Raw genomic sequence first — 21813 nt, 5'->3', positions numbered from 1 at the left:
TCCAACACTTGCTTTTCAGGAGGGTGTAATGGTTTACACGTTATTCTTAAGCAGAGGAAGTTTCAACGGCAGATTAGTAACATAAACTGACAAGCTATATGTGCCTGTCAACAATGCACAGCAGAGCTGTTGCTGTCTTTGGACTATAACAGTTGCCGTGTAAAAAATACTCCACTTTATCAAAAAAAATTCCATCATCTGAAGTCAGTAAGAGTAAGTATTGTGCAGATTTTCCACACTCAGTTGACTTCAACTGTTAACAGCTTTAGAAACAGAAGAATAAACCATCAAGTTAATGAATGTCTGACAACAAACTGTGTAATCCCGGCGCATCGTTGTCAGCGTTGCTAAATCTTGTCTTGATACCACAGTGTCAACATCCATCAGGTGCAACTGCCACATGCTGCTTCAGTCATTCTGTGGCTTTCTATGGAAGTATGTGCAGATCTTCCTCATGGAAACTGAAGTGGTTGCAGCCTAGGAAGAAAAAAACCCAAAACTAACAAGAAACGTTTCTAGATTAATAGTTCATATGCTGCAGGAGTCTTAACATCTCCCCTCCATCATTGCTCCAGTTTGTTTAGCTTCCCAAGTAAGATAGTAAATTAAAGGTTCTTTACTATAATCTGTTTGTCTCACAGATAAGAGGCTTACTACTTAGAGGAAACACTGGCTAAAACCTGGGTTTGTCTTACTGCCATAAGAAAAGCACTCTGGCTGCAGTTTCAGCTTCCCCACAGCAGATAAGAGAGCTGCAGCTTTCCAAGGTGTAGCAGTTCAACAAATGCTGCTGGTATTCCAGGCACCTCCTCAGGCTTTGAGTACAACACAGGAGCATCCCAAAATCTGAACTAAGAGCATTCTGGGCAGGAAAGGTAATTGTCTTATCCTAATCTCTCTCCAGGGCAAATCTTTCTGTCCCATGTTTAAACATGTACAGCATAAAGCACAAGTAGTTGTAGGTTTCCTATAACCAAGATTTCTTGGTACAACCACAATATGAAGAGTTCAGCTGCTATGGATAACTTAAGGAGTGGTGGCTTGCCCACTTTGTATCTGACAGAAGTGCTGGAAGAGGTGAAATTGGGTAAGAAATGAGATACCAAAATAAGCCTTAATGATGCCAACAACTTCCAGCATCAGATATTCAACTGAGAGTACAAATAAAATTTGACAATTGAAAATTTACCTAACAGTTACTGAAATAAGGCTCAGTCAAAGACACTGTAGGGCTTGGAGTCCAGTTTCAGAGATGAGTCAAGTTTGGTTTGTTTCAAAAAACATAATTATAATTTCTCAGCTTGCATGTTAAACACTGATGCCCTCATGGCAACTTTTTTAGCTGCTTTATAAGCTTAACATTCAGATCCTAGGATGATCTCTGTGCCCGGCTTCTCGTACATCAGAAGTAGGATTTTGTAGGTCAAATCCTGCCCTCTGACTCTTCTACAATTCCTTTGTTTTCTGCTAGTTTTCAGTTGAAGGAACTGAAGGCATTATTTAGATCTACGGTTTTAGCACGGGTAACAAATTCTTTTGCTACCTGAGCTAGAGTAGAATTTAGCTCTTTCTCCCAATGCTAAAGTGGCTTTCCAGTAACATAAACAGGCAGATGTGACAGTAAACACATAAATTGTAAAGCTGCCAGGAAAGGTGCTGTCATTATTGTGCTCCTCAGAGTAGAGCTGTATTTCAGATACTTCAGATCCTTCTAACATCCAGCTGAGGACTGTGAGGATCTCTGAGCTCCTGTGTGCTCTAAGTCCCTTTAAAATGAGGGACATCACCATCCTAAAAATTCTCTTCTTGCATGGAGGGGATTAGCAGATAACAGCATTACTGTATCTGGCTTATTAGGCCAGAAATTATCCCTTTTGGCCATAATCAAAGGAATCAGATAATTCTTTGAATGCCTGAGCAGGAGAGAACAAACAAGGGGAGAGTGGCAGCTAGGGATAATTTCTTTCATGACCACTGTCACTGACCATCCTACTTACAGTTTTCGGCGAAGTGGCTGCTGCTACAGCCTCTTGTCGTTTGGCACTGGGACTGCAAGACGACGAGGGGCTCTTTGACGTGGTCTGGCTGCCAGCTCTGCCAGTCCGTAGCTTCTCTCCCAGAGCAGACAACCAATTTTTTCTTTCAGGTGAACTATTCTCCTTATCTACTACCTCAGTGTCTTTCCCACACGGAGATCTGAAAAGATGGGGAGGAGTTTGAATGCCTGATGGATTAATACGGCTTCCAGGAAAGGAAGGCTCTTTTGGGCTGCAGCTGGAGCCTTCACAGTCGTTATCCAAGTTAGCCAGGCTGAGAGAGCCTTCATCACAAGCTTTTTGGTCTGCAGCCAAGTGGCATAAATTCAGCTTGGATTTCTTAGCCACATGGTCCAGTTCAGTCACACAGCTACAGGCCTGCAGACACTTCTGTCCCGCATTGCCCTCCTTGCTGCAGTCAAGCCTTCTCTTTGCACGCTTTTCAAACTGCGAGTGTGGGGCTTTAGAAGGGCAAGCTGCTTCCAGGAGACCTTGGGTGACTTCTGCCAGGGCTTTTCTAGGAGAAGGAACCTTTTTCCCCACTTCTGGAGGAGAAGAGCATGGAGTCCTTGTAACCCAATGTTTAATGGACATTTTGGAAGAAGGGATCAGTTTGGGAGAAGCGCATGGGCTGGCTCCACTCCGCTTGGCTGGGGTGCAGGCTGTGGCTGTCTGGGTTTTGAGAGCGCCCGTCAGAGTATTTGTAGACAGGGGAAGGTCTCCAGAATAAATGGGAGCACAGGCAGCCGGCCGTGGCGAGGAAATGCACGGGCTGCCCGCTGTGAAGGCCTTGGCAGGAGTACTCTGCGGGCTAGCTGGCGGCCCTGACAGGGGAGAAATAAGTAGTCTTATGAGGCACACAGAACAGCAGATTAAAGACAGCCCTTTTATAAACATCCCTTCCAACTGGGAGATGCATTCAGCAATGACCCTGCTTCTCAGACATACCCTTTTGAATTAAGAGGTTGCATAAATCCCTCTAATTTTGGTTAAACTGGTACAAGTCCTATGTAAAATCCTGTATCATATTCATAAGTATAATACAGTACGTTTGTGTAATGTCTGACGTCTATTCCTTCTGTAACAAGCACTCTTACATGAGCTACAAGCTGAGGGACCGGTGGACAGGCAAAACAGATCTTGAATCTTCCAAGTTTATCTAGCCTTGCTGGAAGCCTTGCAGTGGCTCGGTGCAGACAGCTCTGTACTGAGACGCTGCCTGAGAGCAAGGCTGGTCCGCACCTGCACTACCATCTTTAACGGCTGCAAAACTCAGTGGAGGGACAAAGGTACTGTAAGCAGGTCCCATGGCTAATCACAATACCAAGCCTCACTCTCTAATGCCTTAGCGTATGGGTAATGCTCCTAGTCAGGCAGTAATAGGTGCATATTTTAAAGATGAGGAAAAAAAAAGAGTGACAATAGGAAAGGACATACTTTCATTCTCTTGCCTTTTTGCTGGAGGATTTTCTGCGATGTTATGTTAGTGTGAAGATGGTAGTTATTTACCACACCCAGGGACATGTGAGAAACTCTTCACCTCCTGAACAAGGACTTAAATTCCAAAGAAAATAAAATCTGCCGCTGTAGCAAGTTATTTCTTTAAAACAAATGATTCCCAAACAGATATTTCACAGTGGCTTTTGAGCTCACTAGACAAGATGTAAACCCGCCTGCTTTTAAAAAAGAGGTTCTGAATACCCAGCTTCTTAAAACAGCAGTCATAGGTAGGGGTATAAGGACCTCACTGGTAACAGTGGGAATCATACATAGCAAAGATCTTGGTCTACAGCAATATTAGAGGCCTTTTTTTAATTTATTTTTTTTTTTTAAATTTTTTTTTTAATTTCTGGCCCCCTCCAACAGAGAACACGTTAGCGGGTTTGTTAGATGCCTGCTTTCTCATTCAGCTAACTTGTGGTGATGCAATTAAATAGGATAGCACCGTAGTTACTCTATTCATTTCCACTGCTGAGCACAAGAGCACTGAACATTTTCCATATAATGGGGGTTTAATCTGAACTCCTAATTCTCAACATTAGCACCATACTATAAAGCACTTAACTAAAACAACAAGAAGTCTAGTGTGAATAACCTGACATTTTCTTTAGGATGCTGGGCTGCCTCACAAATAACATGTGGAGTGACCATCTACATGATTCTTTGATTATATACTGTACTAAGCCTCTTTCAAACCTCCCTTTTACTGTATTATCTAGTTTCCAATATACAGATACTGGTGCATCGGAGCAAAACTAAATAGGTTCCCATATTAACAGATCCCACTACAAATCACTCTAACACATAAACCAGAGTTAAAGGCTCCTTTCCTGATAAAATATGCTATTTCATAACAACTTGCTTCAATCTGGACTAGGAGAAAGTAACAGCCAAGATTAGTTCTCCTAATCTTTACTTTAGTGAGCACTTACAAGACAATAGTATCTCAGCTGAGGAATTATTTGCACTTAAAAATCTAAGCTCCTAGAGGTAGAAGAGAAGTAGCAAGCTTGGCAGCTTTTGATCTCTAATGACCATCTACAAATTCATACAGCAGAAATATTACATGACTAGCTGGGTAAGAGCACTCTCAATCCCAAACCAGTCTGAAAGTTATACTGTGGAGACACTGGGTAGGAGGGAAAAAGCTATCCTGAGAGTTGGATGGGTGTCACGGCAAGAAGCAAACCCAAACCTGAGGAAAAATCCCCAGACTTGAGGTAAAGAATATGAAGATCAGGATTTTTGGTAAGACTGCATGCATTATTCAGGCTTCTACTAAGCCAGTTCCAAGCCGTTTCCATTTATGCTGCCACTGCACGTAGTACAAAACTATAGATACCTGCAGTCAACCCACATAACAGCAAAGCAGGTTATTTCAGATGTTTCCTACCTTCCCAGCTACAAATCTTCTAGAGTGATATTAGCAATCTCCAGGTTTAAGAGTCACAACATGTCCAGAAATTTGGTTACACAAAAACATAGAGAACATAGTGCAACTTAGGGAAACCACAAAAATAATTGCCAAAAAAAGGAAGCTGTGCTTGCTACACTTGACGATACAGGTCAACAGTCAATCCACAACCTCAGTCTCACAATTTGTTCCACGTAAATGGGTGGGGAACTACCTAGATCTCATCTCAGCAGGTCTGAAATAGTACTTTGCTTGCCAGCTCTGAATCAGTCTCTGCAGATAACTCCTATATTCTAATAGCACGTGCTTTGTGTTCAAGAGCCAAGGTCAGCAGGAAGCCTGCTGTTGTGTTTGCAGTGTCTGTGTACTTCCTCTTCCCTCCTGTGTTACTTTGATGCAGCAAGAGCAATGACAAATAAGTTAATTTTCTAATATAATTGCCAAAGCTGACTTGTAAAGTTTTAGTGTACAAGCTACTTTAGGTTTCAGGCTTCTGGACTAGACCTATGCTTACTTCTGTTTTGCTGAAATTAGTACACAAAGAGATTTTTGTGCCCTCCCTGAAGCAGAGTGTGTGCACACACAAACCATTTACCATCTACGGAGCAGAGCTGGCACTCTCCCTGCTATTGTCCTGCAAACTTCCTGCAAGACTGTTACTCACTGGCAAAAGGTTAGAGGTAATGTTATCCCATTAGTGGGATTTGGAGACCTTCAGCCTTTATTTGTGTCAGCCAAGGTGAAATTCATTTGGAGGGTGGCTAGAAAAGATAGGTGGAACACAGGAAGTCACACCAGTAGCTGCTGGGAAGCTGTTGTATTCTTTGTTTCAGAGCTACTCTGCAGAGCAGCTCATCTTATTTCACTCTTTGGCGGGCTTATTCTCCTTTCACCTACTCTACTGTAACAAAATGCAACTTGCAGGCAAGTCAAAGCAGTGCTATGATCCAGGGCGCCTTTCTTCTGGTCTAGGGTACTGTCCAGTGAGTAGCTTCTCTACAAAGCCCAGATCTGCTTGCTAGCTGAGAGAGCACACTGCATAGCTCAGCTGATCACCTAGGCTTTGTAGAAAGCCTGGTTAACTAGCCTTAAGCATTGGTTAACTACCCCTAACATGTGAATAGATGAACGCTACTGATTAATTCTGGAATTATGATCGCATCTTGATTGGCTACGTGGATTTTTGAAGTACTTTCGCTATGTGGCATTTGTATAGACAATCAGTAGCACTATATGAAGCTCAAGAAAGAGATGTAATATTGGTAGCAGCAGCAAAGACATCTGTGCAGAATTCAACTCCTGGGCAGGAGGAAACTCTTCAGAGTTCCAAGGCTGTATATGTGCCATCAGCCCTTTACTGGGTAAACTAGCAAACTGGAAAAAGCATATGACCTTCCTGCTCTCAGTTATTATTTGATATTAAAAAAAAGCATGACTTGTTGCTACAGTGCATGCACACATGACATCTGCTTTGGCTGTTCAGATATTGAACTCTGCTGATACCCACTGAGGAGATGGCAGCCCAACAAGCTGCATGAATGAATATTTGCTTTGCAGTCTGGTCATACAGACTTCGGCATACCTGTGAGCTATTTCAGCCAGCTTGTCTTACTGGTGGCAGAAGTATTTATAAGTAGAAGTGTTTGTCTGGCTATATGAATTATTGCCTAATATGAAAAAAAATAGAAGACTAATAAGATGAGCCAAAGGCTTTTGTTGATAGAGAGAACAATCAAAATTCAGAAGCCATGTTACAGAGCAAGGTATCTCAGCTCAGGGGCCTTACCTGCTCCACGTTGTTCTTCTGGTTTCTTCTGAGCGACCCATCCCACCAAGTTGATTTTGCTGCATGCTGATTTCTCCTCCTCAGGACGACGTCGTAAGCGCCAAATCCTCACAGTGTTGTCATCAGAGCATGTGGCAATCTACAGTATAAATTTGTTTGTTGGAGTAACCAGGACACGTCTTATGGATCACTGGCCAAGTGAACTAGAACAGCTACACCTGACACACCATGCTGATATGAATGAGGGTGAAGCCTGGTTGAGGGGGTACAAGATTTGCCCATAAAACAAACAAAAGAACCCAACTCCTGTTTCATTACTGCACCAGACAGCAGTAGTTGCTTTAAAGAAGGCAAGGCTGACACCTTCATGTCTTTCTGCAAGAGAAATCAGTCACCAGTAACCATTTGCCTCAAGAAGGGCCAGGGCATATTCTGAGATGTCAATCACTCAGTGAAGAAAAGCAGCCATGCTTCCTTTTGCACCTGCATCTAGGTCTGTCTCTGTTACTCAGGACCTTTTCTGCTTGGGGACAACCATTTGCAACACACTGAGAAGGTGACATTGGAAGGCTGTTGCACTAGCCTTAAGCACTATGTCTTTAGAGTCAGATGCCAGCAGTACCTGGCAGAAAAACCAACTCTGCTAGAAACACTGATCTAGATTCCTGCCACAGCATCACACGCTCCAAAAGGATCCGCGGAATCTCATCTGAAGCAGCAGCAGAACCCACTCAGCCCACATTTTATGGCTCTCTTCAGACAGATTAACTGGTGACTCACATGGGAATCAGCAGCAAAAAAAAGGAAATGCTGTGGCCAAAGTTCATAGTAACCTGGATGGGAAAGTGCCTCTACTCTGACCTCTGTGACACCAATATTGACCCTATAGAAAGCAACTTTGCCTCTCAAATCACTCCAAGCAGCTTCCTGACCTGTCTTAGCACCGCATTTTCTACTTTTCTTCATGCTTCGGCATCTGTACAATGGCTGACTATTTCTTACCTGTGTCAGTAACGATTTTAAAAGCTGTATTGGTCTGCATTTCCAACATGTCACAATCAGGATGCTGGGCTACCTCTAGATCACAAATTTCATCTAAAATGCCAATTCTCATATTTTTTTGGATCTTACACAACTAGAACAATTCCTCCTGTTTGCCTGCAAGACTCCCACCCTCCTACAGTGCAACGCTTTTCGGAAGACCTGGTCCTATAGTGCAAGCTAGGGAAAGTGGCTGACTTTGCTTAATACTGTGGGGTGAAAGAAACTCTGGCTATTATTAGGACATTGCCTAGGATTTTTCAGGGTTTTTTCTCATTTTGAGCTAGGCTAATCATCGGACCCAATCTCCTACTGCAGTTCTCTCTCGTACGAGGAAAGGCTGAGAGACCTGGGGCTGTTTAGCCTGGAGAAGAGAAGGCGGAGGGGGGACCTTATCAATGTCTATAAATATCTGAAGGGTGGCTGTCACGAGGATGGAGCCAGTCTCTTTTCAGAAGTGCCCAGTGACAGGACAAGGGGCAATGGGCATAAACTTCAGCACAGGAAGATCCACCTCAACATGAGGAAAAACTTCTTTACTGTGAGGGTGACTGAACACTGGGACAGGCTGCCCAGAGAGGTTGTGGAGTCTCCTTCTCTGGTGACCTTCAAAACCCAACTGGACACGTTCCTGTGCAACCTGCCCTGGGTGATCCTGCCTTGGCAGGGGGGTTGGACCAGATGATCTTCAGAGGTTCCTTCCAACCCCTACCATTCTGTGATTCTGAGATTCTTCTTTATAGTGGTGCCTGGTGCATAACTACTGACCCAATTTCACTGTAGGTTTTTGGGTGTACAAGAAAATATGTCACAAAACCAGCTCAGATTTCGAAAAAAGGTCACAATGAAAAGAGTCCACATGTTTTTTAAAGGGCATTCAAAACTTCTTGCTGCTCTGTACTAGACTAGCAGATGTATCAATGGTCACACAGGTAAGGAAGCTGTACGTGTGGAACGACAAAACAAGCTTTTGTCTTACGAAAGCCCTAATTAAATGGCTTCACAGTTTTGTCTCTTACAGGTAGCGTCTCATCAGGTGAGGTCTTTGTTCATTTACAATTTCCTAGATCTTATCAAATAGCCTAAATTATTTGAAAATAATGAAAAAGTTCTGATACATTGTACTCATGTGACAAGCTTGGTTTACTGCCTCCCCAAAATGAACAATTTTGGAAATTATTGATGAAAAATTTCCTCCCAAATAAACAAATACTGCTGCAATTTTGAAAAACAGATGTTGCCACATCACATCTGTTGTTTCACAGAAAACAAACCTTAGTGAAGTCTGAAGGACACCAAGCAATGGAGGTAACTTCTTGAGAGTGACCAATGAGTATCCGTGGAGGAAGGCTGGGCTCAGAAACCTTAAAAATTCCATAGAAAAACAAGGACACAATCAGAAGCCCTGCAGCCTAATATACATCACTAAGAAAAGACCCCACAGCCCACCTGTGAAGCATGTGAATACTTTCCATCTTTCCTATATGAGATGGATAAATGAAATGCTCTCAGCGTCATGAGGCAACAACTGATGGAGCCCTAAGAATCAGTTCATGTTTCATTTCTAGAGGTGAAGCAGCTGGTCAGGACTGAGATGTACTGACTTGCCTGGAAACACTTGTCCAATTCCTGCGACACGCAGGATTTCTGCCTCCAGAGTTGTTAGCCCAAAACAAGACACAAGCATTTTACTATATTAAGTACCTCTACCTGTTCTATGTAAGATGCTTAAAAGTTTGAGAAGCTCATACTTTGAATCAGGATAGGCAAATATATTCTGCTGCTGTTTTACAAATGTCCCAATCACAAGTCAATGGTTTATTAAAAAAATAAAACCACCACCAACAAAATCCTATAGATGAACCTTCACTAGCTTCAGAATTGGCACTTGTGCAACTGCCAAGTGCCTGTACCTCCTCCAACGAACCAGCTGGACCAGAGACCCTCTTAAGAGTTCACAGAAAAGCTCCCTAAATTACTCATGCTCATTAAACTTATCTCTGTTTCTCTTAGATGCTTCACAAAAACCCTTCTCCTGTTCCACAGTATGACTATTAATCTATGATTACAGCTCATGTAAGTGACAGATACAGCTGAAGTTAGCATTAAGTGGCCTAAGGAAGAAAACACACACACAGATTATATCCATGTTTTGCGTGCTTTCAGAAGGCAATCCTTTCTGAAGCTATGAGTCACCACTATTGATGTGACATTATAAGGGTTACTTATCAAGGGGATTTGCATAAATGACTAAGTGAATGAACAGATCCTTTACTGTGTGCGAAAAGGACTAGACATTGCATATAGATTTCAAAGGAAGATGCAAGACATCGGGGAAGGCTTCTGATTTACACACAAGTTTTTCTCTTGTGGATCACCTCCTACAACAGCCTGCAGAACCGCAGTTGAACATCCAGCTTCAGATCTTAAAGTTGTTCTGATACAAACAGGTTCATCTTAACAGGCCGCTTTTTTTTTCCTGGCATAGCAGAGGCAATCACTTGACTAAATATCCACTAAATGCCTTGGTCAGAGTATTCCCCTCACTGCCGAAACATGCAATACCATGGAAACTAAATCCTTATTTAGGGAATAAACAACAGGAGATCTCAGTGCAGAGAACACCTTCATTTACATTTACTAGCAATCTTGCTCTACATACATAACAGACACAATAGCGGTCCAGTAGCCACTGATTGCTGAAAGGAAAGCAGAGGAAGAGAATTACTCTTGCTGGGACACACTGGTTTTACACTATACTAGTGTAAATTAAACCAACTACACCCAACTTATATTACCGTAAACTAAAGGAGGACGCATATTTATAGCTGTGTCCACTGTGTTTGGCAGAAGACAGTCGGCCAGTCTGCGCGTGTTAAGTCAGGATTAGCCATTGAACATGCTGCTTTTTGCCTGATCTGACACAATATTGGTGGGGAAGTTAAAGCTATTATGGAAACGTTAAAAAAAGAAACCTAGGAAATGAGACTTCATTAGTTACTCTACTCACTGAAACAGCCCTTGTATCCATCTTCAAGATTAAGCATAAAATGGTGTATATAGTTTTATGCATCATACGATACAGAAGCACTTAAATTCCAATGCTGGGATAGACCAAAAGGTAACTTAATAAGCTCACCTCAAAGTGGTCCATACCAAATGACTCGAAGGACAATGGAAGTATATGTCTATAAAGGTCATTTTTTAATTACCGGGATGGTATCTCAGCTAGGGACCATCTTTGCTGAGAGAAACCTCTCTGGTCTCTCATTTTTATAGTCTTAGAGTTGTTCAAGAGTCAGTTCATTAATCAATGGACTAGTAATTTAAAAAAAAAACAACCAACCCAACACAATAAAGCAAGCGTTCATTGCCTGGAAGTGATTTATATATGGAAACAGACTGAAACAGCATCCTTGTCAGCAATAACTTCTAGCCACAGTGTTCCTTGGGAATTGCTGACCCAAACACAACTTAGCACTGCTGCAAAAGTTTCTCAAAGAAATGAACTGGATGGACAAGGTCTTGGTCTGCCTTTCACTCCTCTCTAGATATGGAAAGCTAGCACTCTTCATTAAGTTCTTTGCAACATTTCCTGTTAATTGCTCATGCAATATCTAACCGTGTTTTTTTCACAGCATAGTAAGTCCTCATCCCAGGACAAGATACATATGTTTCAGAGTCAGTAAAATCTGCCAACATTGAAAACAAATTAAGAAGGTCTGGGTATGACAGATCTCAAAAGAGGCAGTTTCGCTGGAAATCCCACTTTCTAACAGGACTATGGGATTAAAATAAAAGTGATCATCTGATGATTTGTTTAATAAATATGCAATACAATCTGTCACTCACATGTGATAGCAAAAGAAGACTTCTGTACACAAATGCATTTTAAATGTGCTTGAATGCATAAACTTTGAGATGTAATGACATCCTTGAATGCTCTCAACCCAGTCCCAGCCTGTGTTCCAAGAATGTACCAAAACACACAAACGCAGGATGCACAACTCAAGTTTGCACAGGCATTTTTGCTGAACTTGCACAGAACATAAGGAAGGTTAAAATTACATCACTTGGCATGGGAGTAGCCATGCTACCGCACTCCTGCTACTACTGAGTAAGCAACCTAACTGCTTACAAGTGTTCTGCAAATCAAAGAGACTACATGCTCAAACCACAACCTCAGCAGGCTGACCCTCTGCTCTGAAAGGTTTGTATTTTACTTTCAAACTCATCACAAAAGGGGTAAACAAGTCAGCATTCCCTAAAAATTACCCCAAACCTGAAATATGCAGTCACCTTGTGATTTGTCTGTTCTACTTCAATGTCTACTCTGTTCCTATATGGCTGTCAAGTATGGAGAACAGAACTTGAAGCACACCTTATTCTGAGATCCCTGCTATTAACTTTGTGACATTTGCATTTCCTACATGTCAGTGCAAGATGCCAAGTGACAAAGCCTCTCGGCTGTCAGACGGTGATTTGGAATTTTGCTGAAGGCTCTGGCTGAGCCCTTGCTGTAATACAAAGGCTTTAACTACTGTAAATTAAACATGAGAAAAAGCTATGTCTGAAGGAAGAACTGGAAAAAGGGGAGGTGGGGGGAAAGAGTGCCCTTTAAAACAATTTAATTGTTAGGTTTCTGCAAATGTGCTCCATTGCTAAATATGAACCGAGAACTGTCTGTCTACTTGTCATAGCTGGATGAATCAACAGGATTGAAAGAGGATTTTAACGCTCATTAAAACCAGATTAAGATCAGCAACTTGCAATAAGCAGCAGTGATGAGAGATGTATTGATGGCAGGAGGTTAGCTCTGTTTTGCATTAAACAGTTACATCTAGCCTTGACAGCAACAAACACACTCTGGGCACAACATGCCAGGAGCTAACGCCACGCTGCTTTGAGTAGGAGTGGGAGGTAGGGAATGTCCTACATGGACATGAAAAGCAAATGAAATGAAAGAGCGGAGCAACTCCGGGTTGCATGGTTGGGTCTCTCCCAATTGCCTCACCTTCCAGATGTATGCGTTGCAGTCACTCGAGCCACTGACCAGGAACTGGTCATCTGGGCTGGTGCTGGATTTGATGTAAAAGGTCGAATTCTGATGCCCGCTGAAAACGGACACTGTGAAGAGAAAAGCAAAAAAAAGAGAATAAAAGCCCCACTCAATGCACAGCCATGGAGTCCGTTGCGCAAGGAGGGCTGATCTTACAGGCTTTTCCTGCCTAGCCACATATCCTCTGGAGAAAGTGGTTGCACTGTTCCCTGCTCTGGGGCTCTGGCAGCAGGAAGTTTTTATTATTCAACTGGAGCCCTTCAGGCTTCCCAAATGAAGCAACAGCTCTCTCCACAGCATTAGGCAGCAGTGGCAGTTTCATTAAAGCTTTAGCTTGACCCATACCACAAGCAGGCTGAGACATCACCTGGGCTGCCCCACTACTCTTGTTAAGGTTTCTTGTCTCTTCCTCCCTCAGCCGCCGTCACCAGCCCCGCTACATTAACAAGGGCAGTCGCACAGAAAACGTAGCCTTCTTCTACCTAGGTGGCAACAAAGGTGCTTGCTGCTCCTTCCTTCTGCTGCCAGCATCTTTATTTCGTCAACAAAACTTGCATCGTGTCAGCCACGCTCGCCAGCTGCCTGCGCCTAACACCTCAGTGGTGTTCGCTAAAGCCTTGAAATCATCGCCCTGAACGGCTGCCATTCCCCCTATTGCGAGGGCCTGAAGAGCCAGCAGCTGGCAGAGGAGCTGAGTGTGGATCTAGAGCATTTGGCCACACCATGTCCCATCCTCTCCTTGGGGCAGAAAGGGCAAGTTTCTTGATGTAGCACTAGGCAGGGCTGGCATCCCCTCTACCAGCCCTGTTTGAATAGTAGTTTTGGCAAAGGAGGCAACCCACTGACCAGAGGACACGTGGCTGCCTTTGGTGGTCTTCAAAAAGTTGCAAGACCCCAAAACATCTCTCGTTACCCACAGCTCTCTCAGCGCAGCGGTTACCAGACAGCATGCCCCTTCCTAAGCCAGACCCACCAGCAAGTCCTGTTACGGCGAGGCCTCCTCACATCCCCCTGCAAACTAAAGCTGCCTCAAGACTAGGTAAGAGGAGCTGCAACCAGAAGAAAAGCCGGCAAGCGAGCAGAGAGGCACCAACCCGTGGGCGGGCGCTGCCCTCTGCGGGAACAGCGGCACACAGAGAAGCCGCACGTTTCACCCAGCTGGATGGATCGAGATTGCTCGCCGGCTTTTATCGGCTGCACACAGAAGGCAAGAGCTCCATGAAGAGGCCAAGAGTGGGATGCCCTGTGCTTCAGAGAGAGCTTGCTCCTGCGGGGAGACAGGCCGGTGAGTGTATTTCCACAGCTCAGTGGTGGCACCCGGAGTTAACCTCAACAACTGACCTATTAATATTTACTACTTGCACTACTTCGCGACTCTGGAAGCATTCCCACCCACTAGACTTTCTTCCTGAAGAGCAGACAGAAGGACACATTGTTCATTTAATTTCAAATAACTGAGAGACTGAGAAAAGGCAGTGGAAACCAAATCACGTGTCTGGCTGGAATGCAGCTAATAAGTTTTGCTGCTTTCTGAGAAGCGGTCACTTGCCTATGACAAAGCAGCTCAGTGCACCAAAGGCTGTGGGCCATCTTGTCAACGTAAAGGTCACAGATGCAGAGCTGAAGGAATCTAAAAAGCTAAAGCATCTCCACAATTTCTCGGGATGTTTTCTCCCAGAAACTGTAGTAGAAGCTAAACTTAAAAGACACCTTCAAATATCTGAATACAATATATCAAGTGATCATTTTACATGTATTCATACGTAAGAGTTTGAAAAATCAGTCACTGCTAGTAAGCAGACGATTCAAACGTGCTTCAGGTGGGTAGCAACTGGACACTAGCCATTCCTCACCAAATAACTAGAGTCAACATGCGAACTACCATTAGTTTCTGTCTGGGTGAACGAGTATCTGCACTTCTGTAAGTTTTTGTGCTATTAATTTTATGTGGATAGCTTAACACAAAGTATGAACAGCCCTTAACACGTGCCTTCTCTCCCGGGTGGCTTTAGACATAAGAGCCCAATGGAATAGGTTTCCTACATGTTCAAGCTGGTCTCTCTCTAAGTCATAGGGAGAAACTTGCTTTTCTATGCTCTGTAACACGTATTTTTCACAGCTATTTCCACAGATATCGTGCTTACCTGGAGTGGCCCTTAAACTTGTCATACTGAACATGTAGATTCTGTCATCAGTGCAGTTAGCAAACAGATTAGCACCGGCGGAATCCAAAACCAGGCTAGAATATCCTATAGGCAAAGATAAAAGTTCTTCATAAGAAAGAACTCCACAAAAAACATTTTGGAAAACAGGCATTCTGAAAGAAATGCCTAGAGAGGGAAATTTGGAAAGGATCTCTATCATGTATGAGATTGTCATTGGCAAGTTTGTTTGTTTGACAGAGCACTTGCTTGAGAAGGAAAGTTTCTAGAACAACATCTACATTCTCTCGTGAGGATTCAGAGTGATATATAGAGAGGAATCCCACCTTCAGAGCTGGCAAGTGATTTATTTGATAGTTCCAAATGGATAACAGGAACAACCAATTGTAGAAGCAGAGATTAAAAATAAATAGAAACCCTCATGTTTTGGTAGGACAAGTCATCCTCTGATTTGCTAGTCATTTAGGTTCAAGAAAAATCTTCCCCTGCAAGCAAATTATTTCACAATCAGCTCCTCGAGGATTTCCCTCATGTTCTTGGGACTGACGCTGACCATCACCACGTCAGGATAGTTGATTAGACAAGTCATCGGGAATTACTGTGTTGCATCAGAGCATTGTAAGGCGTTAAGATACAAAGAAGCACAGAGCAACATGAACAAGAGTGCTATTGTTTTTGATAACAAACAGCTGCAAGTATCGTCTGACTCTGGAAGGTTATAATGTAAAAACCTAGACCGGTCCGTTGTCTTTGCAAGGTGCAATGCAAAGAAAGAGTTCAATCTGACTTCTACTCATGCATCAGAATGACTAGCTAAATTCTACCTCAAGAGCTCTATTATTCCCTCATCTCCACTTCTGAAAATGTAAGTTTTTATAATATTTTTTATACTTTTTATTTTTTTTATACTTTATCATTTTTATCATTTAGCACTTTCACTCTTCAACTTGAAAATTTGCTATCGGCAATCAAAATAGCCTGCTGAGCCTGTAAGTCTCATCTATAATTGGCTAAAAAGATAAGATACAGCACTGTCAGTACTTCTTAAATTCACTTTGCACATTTAACAAATACATCCTTCAATAATTTACCAAGTTTGCGAGTACTGGTCCCAGGGTAGCAAAAAGACTTGAAAGGCACCGGGTCCTGACGGTAAGTGGCATAGTTCTTGCGCAAGTCCCATACCTTGATCACACTGGAATAGAAAAGCACAAGTGTCTTCAACTTAACAATTTCTTTTGCAATGCTGATAGGGCCTTCTAAGAGCACAGGAAGACAGGTTGCTCCTCCCTGAGGAGTGCCCAGTGCTAAGGAGCACAACTGAGCAGAAGCAGAGAAGAAACATGGTGAAAGCAAAAGAGTTGCTCTGCTGGGTATGGATGAGGAACCAGCACTGTCTTCTGTAAATAGCACAAGATACAACAAGAGCCTCCAAGTCACCTTTCTTCAACTAGTAAAAGGAAATACAAGGATGCCTTTATACTCCTGACTTGTAGTTTTAAAAATGAAGTCCTTCAAGTTTTTCTCTTGCTCTCCAGGAGCAAGCCTCTCTCACGAGCCATAGGCAGGAGACTCAATCTTATCTGCCTCAGAAAGGCTCTGACCACATCGAGTCCTGAGAGGGTAATCTCCATGCTAATCACTGAGCCAGTTTGCTTGAGCTCCACGATGCTGCAATGGATCTGGCACCTGAAAGAATGCATCTTTTGTAACTCAAGGCAACATTTTCTCAAGCACGCCTACACATATCCAGGCACTAACCACGCACTTGCATCCCAAAACTGTTCACTGTTTAACAATAGTCTGTTTATGTGTGGTCCCATAGGTCCACAAGAAGAGAGAGAGATGATAAGAACTGCTCTCGTTCTGCCCCATAGCTAAGACACTAAAACGAGCCTCTACCACATATGCACCATCTGTCCCAGTGCTGTGATCTCCCGTAAGGAAGAAAAGCAACATTCAGCTTTGCCAACACAAGCTGGCAGCATAGCTCTGCTGATGTTACCTAATAGTAACTCTAGCCTTGTGGGCCACTGAGTGATCTTAGAAAAAAAATCTCCCAATGTTTTTGTGCCACTAAGAAGAACAGACAGAACAGACAGAAAAGCAGGCATCCGTCCTCCTTACCCATCAACAGCTCCTGCAGAGATAAGAGTATGCTTGTCCTGAAGTAGCACCACAGTTACACTCTGCTGGAAATCCTTAAAAAGAAAAGAAAAAAACCCAAACTTCATTTCCTCTCAAGTTCAGCAAGATCTTCCTGCTTAGTTCAAGGCCAAATGAATACCAAGAAAACCTCCTCCTAGCCAGGCAGGAGAACCTGGAAATACCAGATACTATTTAGGACACAACAATCCTTCGAACACTCCCACCAGTGAAGCTGCTGCTGAGCAGTAAGTGTTTGGGGCAGCAGTTTGAGATTATACCTTATACCTCTGATTATAATCAGAGGTAAGAGAGCTGCCTTCATCACAAGATTTAATAGATTAAATAAGACCAGGCCTTACTCTAGTAAGGCAGTAATTTGAGTGATCAAATTAGGGGGGAAAAAAAGGAAAGAAAAAAATCACAACCCTCCCTACCTCCCCCATCAAAAATGGAATGCTGGCCACTCCTTTCCTCTCTGGAAAAAAAAGATGTATTTTCACATGGCATTTGCACAAAGATGGCTTTGACAGCACGTGGGTTGTTAGACAACTAAGCAATGTCTAAAATTAGCCATAGCAAGTGACCATGACAGAAAACCCTACCTCTGCAAAGATAAATGGAAGCATTTACCACATTCAAGCCAAATACTTCTCACAATAGTTACTTTGGAAGACTTCTATGAATAACATTGTCCTCAGAAGAGAGACCTACATTTTGTTTGTTCCCCAGATACCTACCACCAAGGGAGCAAGTCCTCTTAGGGTCTGCCTCTTCTTCTTCGGTTTGGAAGGAGGCTGCTTGTCAATCACATTGTGTGCTCCACTGATTTGATTCACCTGCCTATAAAATCCATCTGAAAGAAATCAAAGACATCTCAATTCATAGTTTCTATGCAATTTTGCTATCACTTTATTAAAACAGGCATCAGCTTGGAATAAGTCCTAAAAAATAGCTGAGACTCACCTTTAAAATCTTTAATATATTCTGAAAACAAAAATTGTTAGTTACACACAAAACTGGTGAGAAGAACAGAGCAGAAAACAGGAGCACATATTGCAAAATATTACAGAGGTCAATGTAGTGTGGGCATTGAAACTAAAACTGGCCTAGGCACACTGCCTTTGGAAATCATTACCCCTTGGTCTGGTCTTCAGCATGCATCCTGGAGCATTCAACCCATCTCATCCCAAGCAGAATTGCACTCACCGGAAGCTTTCCAGTGCTTTTCCACTCTATTTCATAATTTTCTATTTAGCCTTTGTCTGCTGCTTCTCACTTTATGAAACCTACTGCTTTGCTAGAGTAAAGCAACTTTTTTACTTTTTTCCTATACCTTCCATTTTAATCACGTGGAGCCTCTCTTTTTCCTGACTTGCCAGTTTGAAAAGCCAGGGAACCTGGGACGGATGGAAGCGTGAGACACGTTCTGGCAGCACAGGCCAGGAAACTGCTGGGACAGAGCAGGGAACGGGGAAGAGGCACAAAAGCATGATCTGACTGGGGAAGGAAAAGCTCCAGGAAACAGAAAGAGAGGAGCAGAATGGGCTCACCCTGCATTTTGTAGGTGTTCCCACAATATATTCAGTTGCTCCCAGCACTCACAAGCTCCTTTGCTCCTGCACTTTCTGCCTGCCTTCCTGCTCTGGCAGGAGCCTTCCAGCTTTGCTTCATACCTCTGTATGGCTCTGACATGAGCACTCTCACCCAGCCCACCTATTTGCATGCTGTTCCAAACAGGGATGTATTCTGTACCCCCTTATCTCCTTACCAATACACAGGCTATTATCAAGACAGCTGCAAATCTGAGACTGTTACAAAGTGGAAAAATGTATTGTACATAGAAGAAATACCTAGTCCATCCTTTTACTGTACTAAAGCAGTACACTGTTATGTGACAATCCTCCTCTTCTTACTGAAGTGTTGCCTATATTGTAATCAAAAGCATTAGTCCAACAAGTACATGAGTACTATTTTTTACATGAGATACTGCGCTTTTTTGATACATATCTGAAAGTTCCATTACCTTTCTTGTTGCATCTGGTATCCCAAAGCATTATGTTTCCATCTCTGCCTCCAGTACAGAAGACAGCTGAGGGAGAGAAAAAGAGTGCTATTAGTTTTCAAAAGTGTTAATTTAATTAACTGCATGCAGTACAATGCCAGCTATGTGCCTCTGCCTTTTCTGCCCCAACACTTGTGATGCCAGTCCTAGAAATATAAAAATCAGGCCATTGTTCTGCCATGCTTTTTGACTAGTTTCCTTACTCTTCCTATTCTTTTTTTACTACTACTCTAGAAAACCCTGCCTATGAAAAGAGTACGTACACACTAATGTATGGAAGTAGGTATCATATCTTAAAATTGCCCAACATCAGAAATGTGCAGATGTTAGCATCAGGTCACTGTGAAGTTCCAACAAGTTAGTTTTACTTCACTGGCTGAGTCACTGCTCAGTCAGCCTGTGCTATTTGTAACTGTCAGCTTCCAAAGCCCTTTTTTAGCCCCAAAAGTACTGATGTGCCAACGGGAAAAAAGAAGGGAAAAAGAGAAAATATTTACCTTTCTCAAATCTAGAAAAAGCAACTGACTTGAGGCTACACTGGTGACCTTTGCATATGCCAAGAAGCTCACCAGCTCTCACATCCCACACCTTAGCTGTCTGATCGCCCGAAGCAGTGACCTTCAGAGGGAAAAATAAAAAGCTTTAGTCATTTTCTGCACACCGTTGCCAAAGCATTAAAAATAGTTAGTTAGATGGCAAAAGACTGCTTACAATCCTGTGTTCCCCTGGTACCCAGGCAAGGTCAAATACAGCATTTGAGTGAGCCTGCCACTCTAACAAGAAAATAAAAGCCAAGATTAGTTCAGTGCATTGCAGCGTGGCATTCTGCAGCAGACTAAACAACATCAGACACTGAAATCAGAAAACTTGTCAACAGCTTGCCTTAGGCATGACAAATTACACAGAACAATTCACCTACTACTACTGTTGTAAGAGCACACTCACGCTGCTGCTTTGTAAAGAAGACTCAGCAAAATATACGAAAGGATTTAAGCACTGCCCACATTTATGATTAAACGACTTGCAAAAAGCTTTCTTTGATTCCAGTAAATCACGTACTTGTCACATCAAATGATGATCATATTCTATATAACATTTACCCTTAAAGATGAGTTTGCTGGTAATTTGAGCTTCAGTATCATACAGTCTAACAAATCCTTCTTCATTTGCAACTGCCAGTACATGCTCCAAATTCGGGGCTGAAAAGAAATTGAAATGTATTTGTGTATTTGTAGATGATTCATAATCATGTCCCTGCTCTTTGTGAAGGGCCACAGACACTTTAAATAGGGTACACAGCAAATAGATGGCTGTGAAATAAACAGTATTTGCATAGCAATTTAAATGTTCAAAATGCAGAAATATTGGCAAGCATTTTTTCTATATGTTCCATTCAGGAACTACTATACATGGGCAATCGCAGAATCACAGAATCATTAAGGTTGGAAAAGACCTTTAAGATCATCAAGCCCAACTGTCAACCTAACACCACCATGCCCACTAAACCATGTCCTGAAGCGCCACATCCACACGTTTTTTGAACACTTCCAGTGATGATGACTCCACCACCTCCCTGGGCAGCCTGTTCCAATGCCTGACCACCAATCAAATGGCTCCAGGAGTGACTTTTGAGATAATGGCCTCTTTCATCAGCTACAACAGTTCTCCAGTTATAGTTCTCTGTATCTGTAGTACCTATCATCTACAACCCCCAGCGCTTTCTGTGGATCTGAGCTGGAAAAGCAGGAAGCTGCCTTGGAGAAATGTATAAGCTCACACCAAAACTAGAGTACTACAAATGAAAGAGTTTTGCCCTAAAGATCCAGGAGCTTCCACGCTTACTTCGCTCGTCGTGTATTTACCATGGGGAAACGCGACATGTAACAGCCTAGTGACATCCATCCACCTCTTTGATTTCTATGTACTACTCTCCATCCTGTTATATCTTTTATATATTTTGAAGAAAGGCCAATTTTTCAACTGTCTAGCCTAGCACTGTCACCAACCTCGAAACAGGTGAAGCTGAAACAACGAGACACTAAAATAAATGCTTTGTAGCTGCTTCTTTAAGGGAAAACTTTCCACCAGTATACCCAGGAGCACCAGGACCCGATTTATATCACACCTAGGTGCAAGGACACTATTACCAGCTCACTTTAAAACAAGAGGCTCTGAAACCAAATCATGAGACATATTTATAAACAAAAAGCTGACAGCCGGCCCTTAAAAGGGCCTTTCGGAAGGTGACTTTACCTGCAGAGAAGGTGCAGCCGAAAGGAGGGACCGGCATTCCCGTTTCCCCGTAAGACAGGTGGTCATCTTCTTGGCTGCACTGGTAGCTATCCAAGAGATGCTGCAGGGGAAGCGGCGAGGACCGACCTACAACGAGACAGACGGACCGTAACCGCACCGGACACCACAGACTCGGACGCGAGGAGCTCCGAGGCGCCCACAGCGGCCGTTCGGGGGAGGAGGGGGTTAACCCGTGGGGCTCCGAGATCACTGCTAGGGTAGCGGGCGGCCGCGGTACTCACGGGGCGGCGCGGCCGAGGCGCGGCGGAGCAGCGCGCGGCACAGCATGGCCAAGAAGAAACCGGCGCGCGCG

At 43.1% G+C, this 21813-nt stretch overlaps 1 protein-coding gene across 1 annotated transcript; it reads right to left on the bottom strand.

Moving 5' to 3' along the window:
* Positions 1–408: 408 nt before the first annotated feature.
* Positions 409–21788, bottom strand: DTL (denticleless E3 ubiquitin protein ligase homolog; the record flags this gene model as incomplete). The annotated part of the gene is made up of 15 exons (XM_081997508.1): positions 409–477; positions 1998–2860; positions 6737–6875; positions 9052–9141; positions 12792–12904; positions 14981–15085; positions 16090–16193; positions 17126–17199; positions 17884–17999; positions 19170–19235; positions 19706–19826; positions 19920–19981; positions 20309–20407; positions 21462–21587; positions 21743–21788. The coding sequence occupies 15 exons, from the start codon at positions 21786–21788 to the stop codon at positions 409–411; spliced, it is 2193 nt and encodes a 730-aa protein (XP_081853634.1).
* Between the last annotated feature and the right edge of the window lie 25 nt (positions 21789–21813).

The sequence above is a fragment of the Phaethon aethereus genome (assembly GCF_964289735.1).
Source record: "Phaethon aethereus genome assembly, chromosome: 3".
In the NCBI taxonomy this organism is placed as follows: domain Eukaryota; kingdom Metazoa; phylum Chordata; class Aves; order Phaethontiformes; family Phaethontidae; genus Phaethon; species Phaethon aethereus.
The sequence above is the reverse complement of the archived record's forward strand: the minus strand, read 5'-3'. Positions and strand labels throughout refer to the sequence as shown.